The 14,481-nt window shown below is 39.3% G+C and overlaps 1 protein-coding gene across 1 annotated transcript in view; it reads left to right on the top strand.

The window, feature by feature from the left end:
* The window catches only part of LOC125236083 (transient-receptor-potential-like protein), a 64,740-nt gene that overhangs the window by 26,848 nt on the left and 23,411 nt on the right, over positions 1-14,481 (top strand). Inside the window, 2 exon segments of the mRNA XM_048142778.1 lie at positions 1,808-1,904; positions 1,907-1,974. Coding sequence (XP_047998735.1) covers positions 1,808-1,904; positions 1,907-1,974 — 165 coding nt within the window.

The following is a 14,481-nucleotide window of genomic DNA, read 5'->3' as shown; positions in this document are numbered from 1 at the left end:
ACCCATGACGACTTTTGTGTCAAAGTGACAGTCAGCAATGTCAGATTCCAAATCGGTCATTAATTTTTAAATCAGCACACCCGAAAACCTATACTCGTGGTATATGCACTTGAAATGTGAAAGTGAAAATGCTAGAATGACATGTAAACCACGAAGTTGTATACTCATACTCGTATTGTTCATTGGTATTGGTGACCACCATCTGGCTCCATCATCAGACCCTGAGCACCACCTTGAAGTAATTAGAATTGTATTTGTCTTATTTTATCATCATATTAATATAATTATACTTTACTCTAATACTTATCATATAACAAAAGCAAATATTTGGGATGGGATCTATTTTTATAATTATTACTTTAATTTTTTAAATAAATTTTAACATAATTGATATTATTTCGCGCTATATTCTCGTATTTTCGTACAAAATAATGTTTATTAGAAACCAAAAGTTTATATCGAGATAGTAGATTGTGGTTGTTATCAAAATTCCATAGAAAGGATCAAGATTGTTTTGTCCATTATTGTAGTGCGAGCGAGTGATAAGACGTGCTAGAAAGGGTCGGCATATTGGGCTCGCGCGGCGGGTAAAATACCTAATTTCGCCCGACGCCGAAATGTTATAACGCTCTTAAAGGGATATTGTTTAATTTTAGTGTGGGATGATGATGTTATATGCTTAGGTCATTTTTTTATAAATTTTGTGCGTGCGCGCGCGCGTGTGTGTGTGTGTGTCTGTGTGTGTGTGTGTGTGTCTGTGTGTGTGTGTGTCTGTGTGTGTGTGTGTGTGTGTGTGTGTGTGTGTGTGTGTGTGTGTGTGTGTGAGTGTGTGTGTGTGTCTGTGTGTGTGTGTGTGTGTGTGTGTGTGTGTGTGTGTGTGTGAGTGTGTGAGTGTGTGTGTGTGTGTGTGTGTGTGTGAGTGTGTAAGTGTGTGTGTGTGTGTGTGTGTGTGTGTGTGTGTGTGTGTGTGTGTGTGTGTGTGTGTGTGTGTGTGTGTGTGTGTGTGTGTGTGTGTGTGTGTGTGTGTGTGTGTGTGTGTGTGTGTGTGTGTGTGTGTGTGTGTGTGTGTGTGTGTGTGTGTGTGTGTGTGTGTGTGTGTGTGTGTGTGTGTGTGTGTGTGTGTGTGTGTGTGTGTGTGTGTGTGTGTGTGTGTGTGTGTGTGTGTGTGTGTGTGTGTGTGTGTGTGTGTTTAGTTTTCTCAGTGTCGGTACTTAAACTACCGAAGTTTCCAGCACGGACGGCCATTTATTTCTGGAATCCCTACTGTTCTACTTAATTTAACTGAAGTAATTAAGCCAGTAATTATACAGATTTTCTACTAATGACTTTTATAATGTGATATAATCGAATTATCTTTTTGTCAGTGTCAGAGCAATGTGATTATTTGCCATAATTATGAACTCCACACGTCGGGACGGCCGCATCTCTGTATACTGACATTATGGAAAATATTTTTCTATATAATTGAATGCAGGTATAGCGGACATACCATGTTCACCATGGCTATATTAATTAAGGTTAAATTATTGTAAAAATTGTAATTGTATTGCACAATGTACATCTGCCTTAAAAAGTGTAGGTAAATTACATTACACTTTATGTATTCAAAATATTTATTTACTGTTTTGGCTTATTAAACTTAGAATCGTTTATACTTTAACAAAAAAAAATCCAGTGCTCACGTTCATGCAATTATAAAAAACAACAAAAAAAGTGTTGATTTGGAAGGACAATAAAATTATTTCATGAACAAAAAACGCCATCTTTTGCCATCTTATAAAAACTATAAAAGATAAATCTTTTACAGGAACACTCAGATGTCGAATGGAAGTTCGCCCGAACTCGTCTCTGGATGAGCTACTTCGAAGAGAGCGCGACCTTACCTCCCCCCTTCAACATCTTTCCTACCCCAAACTGTTGTTGAAAATGCTGGGATTGAGGAAGAAGGATCAACAGGTGAAGGAGAATTTAAAGGTATGTTCAGTTAAAGGTAGGTAATTCATGCACGTAAATGTAGGTACAGGTAGTCTTATTGGTCTAAGCGCGACAGCGGTGAGCGGCAGTCATACGTGTGAATGAAAAGTCCCATCGCTGTGTCTCGCTCCAATGTATGGCCGCCGCTCACCGCTGTCTCGCTTTTAGACCAATGTCATGGCCGGGCCATTACAAATGATTTAATTTAACGTTAATCATCTGTCATAGATGCAAAGGTCTATTATTACTATTATTAGTAATAGTATACTAGTAAAAGTTTAGCCGCCGCGTGAACTCCTATTATCGTCACTACTTTTAAAAAATCTCGTATCTCACGCTGCTCCTCAAAGTTAAAACGCAGTAAGTCTATATGCATTCCATACATACTTACTACAATTTTCTTTTCATTGACAGACGAAGATACGAGATTTTTTAAAAGTAGTGACGATATGCATGAAGAGGGGCCTTCAAAATTGGTCGGAAACATGTCGCAGCAGTAGCGATATAATAACGTGAGTACAACCGTAGTAGTTTCATTAATTTAGGAAAAACCGCGTGAAGCACAGAATTCGGAGCTCTTATTATGTACAATTTGATAAGATCACTCTCATAAATGAGGTAAATTTAAGTTCCAAATATCTTTTACTTAAGGCCCATTAAACAATATTTATCATTTAATCCTTTGAAATTGAGAAATTGAAAGTAAAACGAACTCAATTTTGTCTTGAAAATACATCGAAACAAGTGATCATTTCTCCGAAAATCTACATGTTATCGAAGTTATTTTAGTATATAAACTAGTTTTTTAAAGGTGCGCGGGGCCCGAGGGCCCCGCGGTGTTCTTTTTTTGTTTTTGTGCTTTGCTCTTCGTGTTTTGCTTATGCTTTTGCTTTTTGTTTTTGTGTTTTGCTTTTGCTTTTTGTTTTTGAGCTATGCTTTTTTGATTTATTGCTTTGCTTGTTTGCTTTTTTGCTTTAGCCTTTGCGTGCTTGGGAGCACTCTCTGCCCGCAGCTCGGCCTGCGGCCTCGCGTGCTTGGGAGCCTGTCAGACACGCTCCGGGCCTTCGGCCCTCCGCGTAGTTACTGTGGGGGTTGTAGGGAAGTTGGAGCTTAAACACGACCCAATAGTAAAAGTGTCTTGAGAAGCTCACGACGGGCCTGCGGCCTGCGGCCTCCGGCCCGTCGTTTCGCTTCTCTAAGACACTTTTACTATTGGGTCGTGTTTAAGCTCCAACTTCCCGGTCCGCCGGCGAGCCGATCAGGGACGCTCCGGGCCTTCGGCCCTACGCGGAGCTCGGCCTTCGGCCTTCGCTGGGTTTCGAAGCTCCGCGTCGGGCCTTCGGCCCGCCGCTTCGCTTGTTAAGATACTTTTTGTTATTGTTTCGCTTGGGAGCACAGTCTGTACGCAGCTCGGCCTGCGGCCTTCGCGTGCTTGGGAGCACTCTCTGCCCGCAGCTCGGCCTGCGGCCTTCGCGTGCTTGGGAGTCTCTCAGACACGCTCCGGGCCTTCGGCCCTCCGCGTAGTTACTGTGGGGGTTGTGGGGAAGTTGGAGCTTAAACACGCCCCAATAGTAAAAGTGTCTTGAGAAGCTCACGACGGGCCTGCGGCCTGCGGCCTCCGGCCCGTCGTTTCGCTTCTCTAAGACACTTTTACTATTGGGTCGTGTTTAAGCTCCAACTTCCCGGTCCGCCGGCGAGCCGATCAGGGACGCTCCGGGCCTTCGGCCCTACGCGGAGCTCGGCCTTCGGCCTTCGCTGGGTTTCGAAGCTCCGCGTCGGGCCTTCGGCCCGCCGCTTCGCTTGTTAAGATACTTTTTGTTATTGTTTTCTTGGGAGCACAGTCTGCACGCAGCTCGGCCTGCGGCCTTCGCGTGCTTGGGAGCACTCTGCCCGCAGCTCGGCCTGCGGCCTTCGCGTACTTGGGAGCCTGTCAGACACGCTCCGGGCCTTCGGCCCTCCGCGTAGTTACTGTGGGGATTGTAAGATTTGTAGGGAAGTTGGACCTCCGGCCCGCCGCGTCGCTTTTTAGACACTTTTACTTATATTTTCTTGCTTGGGAGCACTGTCTGTACGCAGCTCGGAACTTGGACCGGAGCAATGACCGTCGGGCTGTAGAACGCTCCCTCAGGCTGGTAGGGAAATTTGACTTTGACCCCTCTCGCCGCCGTTTTTGACTTTTCCAAAAATTTTTTTTTCTCATTTCTATTTTTGGTCCCCGTTCTTACCAAGTCCCAAATTTGAACGCGCTCGGACCGAAAATAAAAAAAAAAAATTTCAAAGTCGGCCATTTTGGAATTTTGTAAATGCCATTCGATGGACCTCAGATAACTGTACAACATTAGTTTAAGCACTATTAACCTTTTTCCTACCGTTACGGACCTATGGGGATTTTAAAAAAAAACCTCCATACAAACTGGTAGGGAAATTTGACTTTGTCCCCTCTCGCCACCGTTTTTGACTTTTCCAAATTTTTTTTTTCTCATTTCTATTTTTGGCTCCCGTTCTTACCACGTGCCAAATTTGAACGCGCTCGGACCGAAAATAAAAAAAAAAAATTTCAAAGTCGGCCATTTTGAAATTTTGTAAATGCCATTCGATGGACCTCAGATAACTGTACAACATTAGTTCAAGCACTATTAACCTTTTCCCTACCGTTACGGAGCTATGGGGATTTAAAAAAAGGACCTCCATACAAATTTCAATTGGCCTTCAAAGGGCGCCATTTTGAATTTTTCAAAATTTTCTTTTTGTATACTAATCTTGGGGTGGCTGTCTACCCGTGTGCAAAATTTCAGCGCGCTCGGACCATTTTGAAATTTTTCAAAAAAAAAGTCGGCCATTTTGATTTTTTTTTAGTGCCATTCGATGGACCTCGGGTGACTGTATAACATTTGTTTGAGCACTTTTCACTTCTTTGTACCGTTACGGAGCTATGGTAATTAAAAGAAAAACCTCCATTCAAATTTCAATTGGCCCTCAAAGGCCGCCATTTTGAATTTTTCAAAATTTTCTTTTTGAATATAAATCTTGGGGCGACCTTCCACCCGTGTGCCAAATCTCAGCGCGCTAGGCCCATTTTGAAATTTTTCAAAAAAAAAAAGTCGGCCATTTTGAATTTTTTTTAATGCAACTTTTTCTACTCCGAGACCTGTATGACATTTGGTCGAGCACCCCCCGGCTATCTCTTACGGTTTAAAAGTTGCCATACAAAATAAAAGTGGCCAGTTTTCCCACATTTATAGCATTTTTCAAATTTTTTTTATTTCATTCGAATCAAGGCCGCTTGGAGATTCTACGACCAAAATTTGAACTCTCTACGACAAACTTGAAAAATCGTCAAAAAAAAAAGTCGGCCATTTTGAAAAAAAAATGGCGGCGTCAAAAACTACCCAGGGTCCTCTATGACATTTGGTCGAACACTCCCCGGCTAACTCCAGCCGTTTGGCCAGGCCGTCCGACATTTTTTTACCCGGAACCGGTAGACCGACGGTCTGATCTATCCGGGGTCGCAGGACCAAACTCTATACGACCACACCAAACACTGCCACCTGCAAAAACCCCTTCTGCCTATTTTTTGAAAAATGTCAGTCGGGTTGTAGCTTTATATTATATAGATAATCTGCACAATGTGCTTAAACTGCTGTTATCCATTTGTCGTTATAATATTTTATCATGATTTTTTGACAATTTTTTGAAAACTAGCCTTCCTGTCGCTATTTTACCGGCGACGGACGCCTGCGATTTCAGTGCCGCGCCGGAGCTCGAGCAGGTAAGACGTATGTCGCTTTGGTCTCCGAGTTTTCATCGCAAACGTCGAGAATATTTATTGTTGTGTGGGTCGGACGCCTTGTTTCTACACGGGCTATCCTCGCATTGTGTGTGTGTAAACAGCGACCAACGAATTTGATCCTAGATCCGTAAATATTTGCTTTTGTAATACTTTGTTATGTTTGAATGTTAAAGTATTACAACGTTGTGATGATAAAAATGTGAAAATTACAATACGGTCAAGATGATAAGACACATCAAGATGGTACTCGGGATCTGATGATGGAGCCAGAAGGTGGTCACCAGTACCAGTGAACCATGTAAGTAAACGACTTCGTGTTTAGGCTCATTGGGTTCGTCTCAACAAGACCTTTGACAAGAGGTGGTACTCAGGGTCTGATGATGGAGCCAGATGGTGGTCACCAGTACCAATGAACCATATAACTAAACCCAGAGATGGGGAAATCGTAATCGATTCCGGATTACACGATTACTTGATTTTACTTTGTAATCTGACACTACTGGGTGTCAGATTACTTGTAATGTAATCAAGTGAAACGGTAAATTACCATTACATGTAAAGGAATCACTAATCATCTATACAATCATTACTATTACCAATAATTCGGAATCATAGTCGATTCAAAATAACTGAAATTATTGACTTGATTACTTTCAGATTACGAATATGTAGTACCTCAGATTGCTGACTGTCACTTTGACACAAAAGTCATCATGGGTGTCGTAAAATAGGTTTTAGGGGGTGTTGATTCCAAAATTAATGACCAATGTGGAATCTGACATTGCTGACTGTCACTTTGACACAAAAGTCGTCATGGGTGTCGTAAAATAGGTTTTAGGGGTGCTGATTCCAAAATTAATGACCAATGTGGAATCTGACATTGCTGACTGTCACTTTGACACAAAAGTCGTCATGGGTGTCGTAAAATAGGTTTTAGGGGGTGCTGATTACAAAATGAATGACCAATTTGGAATCTGACATTGCTGACTGTCACTTTGACACAAAAGTCATCATGGGTGTCGTAAAATAGGTTTTAGGGGTGCTGATTCCAAAATTAATGACCAATGTGGAATCTGACATTGCTGACTGTCACTTTGACACAAAAGTCGTCATGGGTGTCGTAAAATAGGTTTTAGGGGTGCTGATTCCAAAATTAATGACCAACGTGGAATCTGACATTGCTGACTGTCACTTTGACACAAAAGTCGTCATGGGTGTCGTAAAATAGGTTTTAGGAGGTGCTGATTCCAAAATTAATGACCAATGTGGAATCTGACATTGCTGACTGTCACTTTGACACAAAAGTCGTCATGGGTGTCATAAAATAGGTTTTAGGGGTGCTGATTCCAAAATTAATGACCAATGTTCAATCTGACATTGCTGACTGTCACTTTGGCACAAAAGTCGTCATGGGTGTCGTAAAATAGGTTTTAGGGGTGCTGATTCCAAAATTAATGACCAATGTGGAATCTGACATTGCTGACTGTCACTTTGACACAAAAGTCGTCATGGGTGTCGTAAAATAGGTTTTAGGGGGTGCTGATTCCAAAATTAATGACCAATGTTCAATCTGACATTGCTGACTGTCACTCTGACACAAAAGTCGTCATGGGTGTCGTAAAATAGGTTTTAGGGGTGCTGATTCCAAAATTAATGACCAATGTTCAATCTGACATTGCTGACTGTCACTTTGACACAAAAGTCGTCATGGGTGTCGTAAAATAGGTTTTAGGGGTGCTGATTCCAAAATTAGTGACCAATTTGGAATCTGACATTGCTGACTGTCACTTTGACACAAAAGTCGTCATGGGTGTCGTCAAATAGGTATCCGGAGGTGTTTGAAAACTAATGACCAATTTGGAATCTGACACTGTTGACTGTCACTTTGACACAAAAGTGATCATGGGTGTCTTCAAATAGGTTTTCATGGGTACTGATCTCAATATTAATGATCAATTTGGAATCTGACATTGCTGACTGTCACTTTGACATAAAAGTCGTTATGGGTGTCGTCAAATAGGTTTCCAGGGGTACTGTGCAATGTCAGGTTCCAAATCGGTCATTACTTTTTAAATCATTTCATTAATTTTGGAATCAGTACCCCCTAAAAACTATTTGACTACACCCATGATTCTTTTTGTGTCAAAATGACAATTAGCACTGTGAGATTCCAAAATAGTCGTTAATTTTGGAATCAGCACCCCCGGAAACCTTTTTGACGACACCCATGACGACTTTTGTGTCAAAGTGACAGTCAGCAATGTCAAGATTCCAAATCAGTCATTAATTTTCAAATCAGCACCTCCGGAAACCTATTTGACGACACCCATGATGACTTTTGTGTCAAAGTGACAGTCAGCAATGTTAGATTCAAAATTGGTCATTATTTTTACAATCAGCACCCCCTAAAACCTATTTTACGACACCCATGATGACTTTTGTGTCAAAGTGGCAGTCAGCAATGTCAGATTCCACATTGGTCATTAATTTTGGAATCAGCACCCCCTAAAACCAATTTTACGACACCCATGACGACTTTTGTGTCAAAGTGACAGTCAGCAATGTCAGATTCCACATTGTTCATTAATTTTGGAATCAGCACCCCCGCAAACCTATTTGACGACACCCATGACGACTTTTGTGTCAAAGTGACAGTCAGCAATGTCAGATTCCACATTGGTCATTAATTTTGGAATCAGCACCCCCGCAAACCTATTTGACGACACCCATGACGACTTTTGTGTCAAAGTGACAGTCAGCAATGTCAGATTCCACATTGGTCATTAATTTTGGAATCAGCACCCCCTAAAACCTATTTTACGACACCCATGACGACTTTTGTGTCAAAGTGATAGTCAGCAATGTCAGATTCCACATTGTTCATTAATTTTGGAATCAGCACCCCCGCAAACCTATTTGACGACACCCATGACGACTTTTGTGTCAAAGTGACAGTCAGCAATGTCAGATTCCACATTGGTCATTAATTTTGGAATCAGCACCCCCTAAAACCTATTTTACGACACCCATGATGACTTTTGTGTCAAAGTGGCAGTCAGCAATGTTAGATTACACATTGGTCATTAATTTTGGAATCAGCACCCCCTAAAACCAATTTTACGACACCCATGACGACTTTTGTGTCAAAGTGACAGCCAGCAATGTCAGATTCCACATTGTTCATTAATTTTGGAATCAGCACCCCCGCAAACCTATTTGACGACACCCATGACGACTTTTGTGTCAAAGTGACAGTCAGCAATGTCAGATTCCACATTGGTCATTAATTTTGGAATCAGCACCCCCTAAAACCAATTTTACGACACCCATGACGACTTTTGTGTCAAAGTGACAGTCAGCAATGTCAGATTCCACATTGTTCATTAATTTTGGAATCAGCACCCCCGCAAACCTATTTGACGACACCCATGACGACTTTTGTGTCAAAGTGACAGTCAGCAATGTCAGATTCCACATTGGTCATTAATTTTGGAATCAGCACCCCCGCAAACCTATTTGACGACACCCATGACGACTTTTGTGTCAAAGTGACAGACAGCAATGTCAGATTCCACATTGGTCATTAATTTTGGAATCAGCACCCCCGCAAACCTATTTGACGACACCCATGACGACTTTTGTGTCAAAGTGACAGTCAGCAATGTCAGATTCCACATTGATCATTAATTTTGGAATCAGCACCCCCTAAAACCAATTTTACGACACCCATGACGACTTTTGTGTCAAAGTGACAGTCAGCAATGTCAGATTCCACATTGTTCATTAATTTTGGAATCAGCACCCCCGCAAACCTATTTGACGACACCCATGACGACTTTTGTGTCAAAGTGACAGTCAGCAATGTCAGATTCCACATTGGTCATTAATTTTGGAATCAGCACCCCCGCAAACCTATTTGACGACACCCATGACGACTTTTGTGTCAAAGTGACAGTCAGCCATGTCAGATTCCACATTGGTCATTAATTTTGGAATCAGCACCCCCTAAAACCAATTTTACGACACCCATGACGACTTTTGTGTCAAAGTGACAGTCAGCAATGTCAGATTCCACATTGTTCATTAATTTTGGAATCAGCACCCCCGCAAACCTATTTGACGACACCCATGACGACTTTTGTGTCAAAGTGACAGTCAGCAATGTCAGATTCCAGATTGGTCATTAATTTTGGAATCAGCACCCCCGCAAACCTATTTGACGACACCCATGACGACTTTTGTGTCAAAGTGACAGTCAGCAATGTCAGATTCCACATTGGTCATTAATTTTGGAATCAGCACCCCCTAAAACCTATTTTACGTCACCCATGACGACTTTTGTGTCAAAGTGATAGTCAGCAATGTCAGATTCCACATTGTTCATTAATTTTGGAATCAGCACCCCCGCAAACCTATTTGACGACACCCATGACGACTTTTGTGTCAAAGTGACAGTCAGCAATGTCAGATTCCACATTGGTCATTAATTTTGGAATCAGCACCCCCTAAAACCTATTTTACGACACCCATGACGACTTTTGTGTCACAGTGACAGTCAGCAATGTCAGATTCCAAATCGGTCATTAATTTTTAAATCAGCACACCCGAAAACCTATACTCGTGGTATATGCACTTGAAATGTGAAAGTGAAAATGCTAGAATGACATGTAAACCACGAAGTTGTATAGTCATATTGTTCATTGGTATTGGTGACCACCATCTGGCTCCATCATCAGACCCTGAGCACCACTACATATTTTAGGAATTTGCATACTCGGATAATAACGTAATTGTATCAAAATCAAGTTTAAAGGTCTCCATTTGAACAGACGGGTGTAATAAATCAGTGAAGTTTTCGGAAACGCTGACATGTATGGAACCTTAACAAATTGCCAGTGGCCTAATTACCTACTGTGGAAAGGTTCTATTTATTAGTTTATTGTGGGTTTCCAGAATATTTTACAACTAAATACAATATGTACCTAAACTTATACCTTATGACATGTCAAAATTAAATTATAGTAAGTACATTATGAATATTATGATACCTATATTAAGTGCGTAAAAGGGGCGATAAATTAAAACACGACCGAATACCGACCAGACCTGGTTTAACTTCCTCAGTCCTCGTGTACTATTTTTTGTACATATTCCAAAATTTATTATGAAGTTTGATTGTGTTACAAAGGGTTTTAATTGCGTCCAGGACTTAGGCCTGATTTAGACGGCTTGCGAAGTCGCACGCGATTTTAGTTACATTGCGGGCTGATGAGGTTATGGCCATTTCTCAAAATTTTGGCACCGACAGGTGAAAGATTTGTGTTTTTTTAAATGTCGCATTTTTTAATTTTTTTTTGTAGGTATCGTTTGAATGCGTCTCAAACATTTCAAAAATGTCAAAGGCACCGATATCAATTAATTATTTTAGAAGTTATGATCGATTAAAATTCAGGTGAACGACATCATGATCAGGTGAAGGATAAATATACACAGGTTATCGACAACAGCAGCAGGTTAACGACAAATTGGTACAAATTTGTATGACACATTTGACAAGTTAACGACAAGCGTCGCTAACCTGCGTCCGTAGTCGATCACCTGTAGTTTGGTGGTCATTCACCTGATATGGACGTCATTCACCTGCCCATCAGCATTATGATAGTTTTTAACCGCCGCCCAAATCTCAAGGAAGGGGGTTCTCAATTCGTCAGTATTTTATTATTATTATTTTTTATGTTTGTTACTCGATATCTCCGTCGTTACTGGACCGATTTTGAATATTTTTTTTTATTGAGTGTATATTTTATATTTATAAAAATTAATATTTATTATGCACGTCAAAAAAAAAAAAAAACACCATAACTATATATATATATGTATATATATATCGACTATTCAGGCCCATATGTATATATATACAGATTGGTCACATTTTTATCAGAACCCAGTTCTGATGGGATTCTGAAAAGGGAACTCCCCAAATCTTAAAGGCATAACATATAATGATTTTTATTTTTTTATACATTTAATTTTTTTTTTTTATTTCACCATTTTTACAGATTATCACGAAAATTGAGGAAATATATTGGAAACAAAATAACGTTAGTATTAAACAAGAATATATATTTTTTTATATAAAAAAAATTGAGTAGTTAAAATAACAAAATTTTAAATAATCAAATAAAAATTCCTTTAAATAAAATTGTAATATAATAGCTACTCTGAAGTATAATGAAGTGACTTCACTTCAAGCAAGCACTTGCTTACTGACATGGTATTTAGACTATAATTAAGATTTCATTTTTTAAAGGGGGCAAAAACAAATGAAAAAATTAAAATATGTAAATAAATCACAGAAGAGTTACTTTTAATTATAAAAATATAAGGATACTCATATTCTAGATTATGTTTTAATACTCATTATCATTACTTATTGATCCGATTGATCGCCCCTCGTAATGGTTCATCTGGCTTAATGACAAGTGATCGACGTGTCGGTTTCCTGTCACTGAGTCGTTCACCTGGTTTTATCGCACAGGTGAAGGACACACACCGCAAAAAAGCAACAATCCTTTGAGAAATGCAGCCTAAACCGATATAACAGTAATACTTTTCTCATTTAACGCACAAAACAAATATTGAAGGTGTAAAAAAGTATTATTACGATTGGTAAATTTATCATTATTGTCGTCACCCTGTCCAAAAATGTCGTTCACTTGCCTATTTTAGCCAGGTGAACGATGCACAGGTGACCGACAAAATGCCAGTTATTTCGCCAAAACTCAAAAAGTATTTGCCGAACGAACTAAATATTTAGGTGCCTAAAAATTAAGCTACAAAATACGAAACATATGTTACAGTTAATGCAGTATCTCAAATAATAACGAAATTATGATTGACAGAATAACGACTACTTACCCGTTACAAACTCCCGTTCGAGGTAATTAAAATTTTCTATTTTCTAATCAAGGCGTAGTGAGCACGTGCCGTTGCTTGCAGGTGATGGCCGATACTGTCGGCTTCGATTCATGCGGGGTGGGGTGGCAGAGGTGGAGTAGGGATCACACAGTGCTTGCGAGTTTGTCTCGACAGGTCAACGACAAAAACGGCCGTGGACAAACTTTAAAGCCAAATAACTTGGAACATAAGTGTAATACTATTATCAGATAGTCTAGTTTTAAAAGTTAAGGATATATGCAAATAAAATACAGCAATAAAGGTAAGTAAAGTTAATAATTTGTGTACTTTTAACAACTCGAAACACGAGTACTCCGCGTTGGGACACGGAAGGTGAACGACAAAACTTAGTTACAATTATTATTTATTTCATTAATATAAAATAAATCGATTTCAAAGCATCAGGCCTCTATGTAAAAACTGTCTTTTAATATGTATTGATAATTTATTTATGAAGATATTGTATACTAAAAAAAAAGTTCTAACATAAACGTACTGACAGGTGGGGGTGGCAAAATTTTGAGAAATGACCTTATATACAAGTCAGGACAGCCATCAAATACCGCAATGTAATAAAACTCGTATGCGAGTTCTCGTACCGTCTAAATGGGCCCTTAGGAAGAATTAGTCATAAGTCATAAGCATTTATTGCATACATATTACAAAGTCTTAGTTCGGTACATAATATGGACCATGCAAGGGCGCAGCAATTAATGCCAGCTGCAGATCTGGGAAGTAATTTGCCTCCATAAGATTTAATCGACGTCTACTAGAATGAACTTTATTATTTAGAGGGCTTTCATGTGAAAAATAGTGAAATCGCAGCCGAGCGCTTAATCATACTGTGTGTGGTATCAAATTAAAGGGCTTTGCGAGTAGTTTACAAATATATAACATAGGACTTTTTCTACTTGGTCTAACAAAAATTACAAAATGTCCAGACGTGGTAATAATTGTGACGGTGAAGGTTCGTTTTCAAAAAATTGCCAAAAATAGATAATAGAAATGTATAATCACTAAGGCATAAGAGCAATTTTAGTAAAAGTTGCAGATTAATTTAGTACAAAAATAACTTCGATGTCATGTAGATTTTCAAAGAAATTGTGACTTAATTTTAGGTAATTTCTGAAAAAAGTTTAAATCGTCTTAGCCTCGTTTACTCTTTTTCAAAACCCTATAACAAAAATGTAGTCTGAGAAGATTGGAGTACAGATTACAATATAAATTTACAAGTTTCAGTATTCAAAATTGTCCAAATTTCACAAATAAGATCGACTAATCCAGCGCTATACGCGGGTTTACCTAAACGTGCATCAGAGAAAAAATCACAATTAATTTAGTGAGTTAGTTTTCAAAAATCCAGTCTGATAAGTATCAATATAATAAGATGCTCTAATCGAAACTTTAATTAAATATATCTACTAGATAACGGAAACTGTAGCATTTCACCGACTAAAACTATGAATTTTACAGTATTTTGACGTTTTTTTTCTTAAGCATAGTCAGGTAAAAAAACACAAGAAAATGCGATGTCTGATGTCACTTGCTATTTACTCATTATAATTTAATCGGAAAGTAAATTACGTTTCGGTTCGGAGAAGAGAGGCAAAACGTTTATGACAACCAAGCTTCATTCCCTCTAATGGTTTTATTAAGTGTAAAATAAAGAGATATCAGAGGAAACTTCAGTAGCCGCGGTACGCCCTCTGTTCTGAGTAAATTGAATTAATAAACGTTCAACGTCCTGCTGTTTTTGCTGT

The sequence above is a fragment of the Leguminivora glycinivorella genome, chromosome 18 (assembly GCF_023078275.1).
Source record: "Leguminivora glycinivorella isolate SPB_JAAS2020 chromosome 18, LegGlyc_1.1, whole genome shotgun sequence".
Lineage (NCBI taxonomy): Eukaryota > Metazoa > Arthropoda > Insecta > Lepidoptera > Tortricidae > Leguminivora > Leguminivora glycinivorella.
Note: the sequence above shows the minus strand (reverse complement) of the source record. Positions and strands in the feature narration are given on the sequence as shown.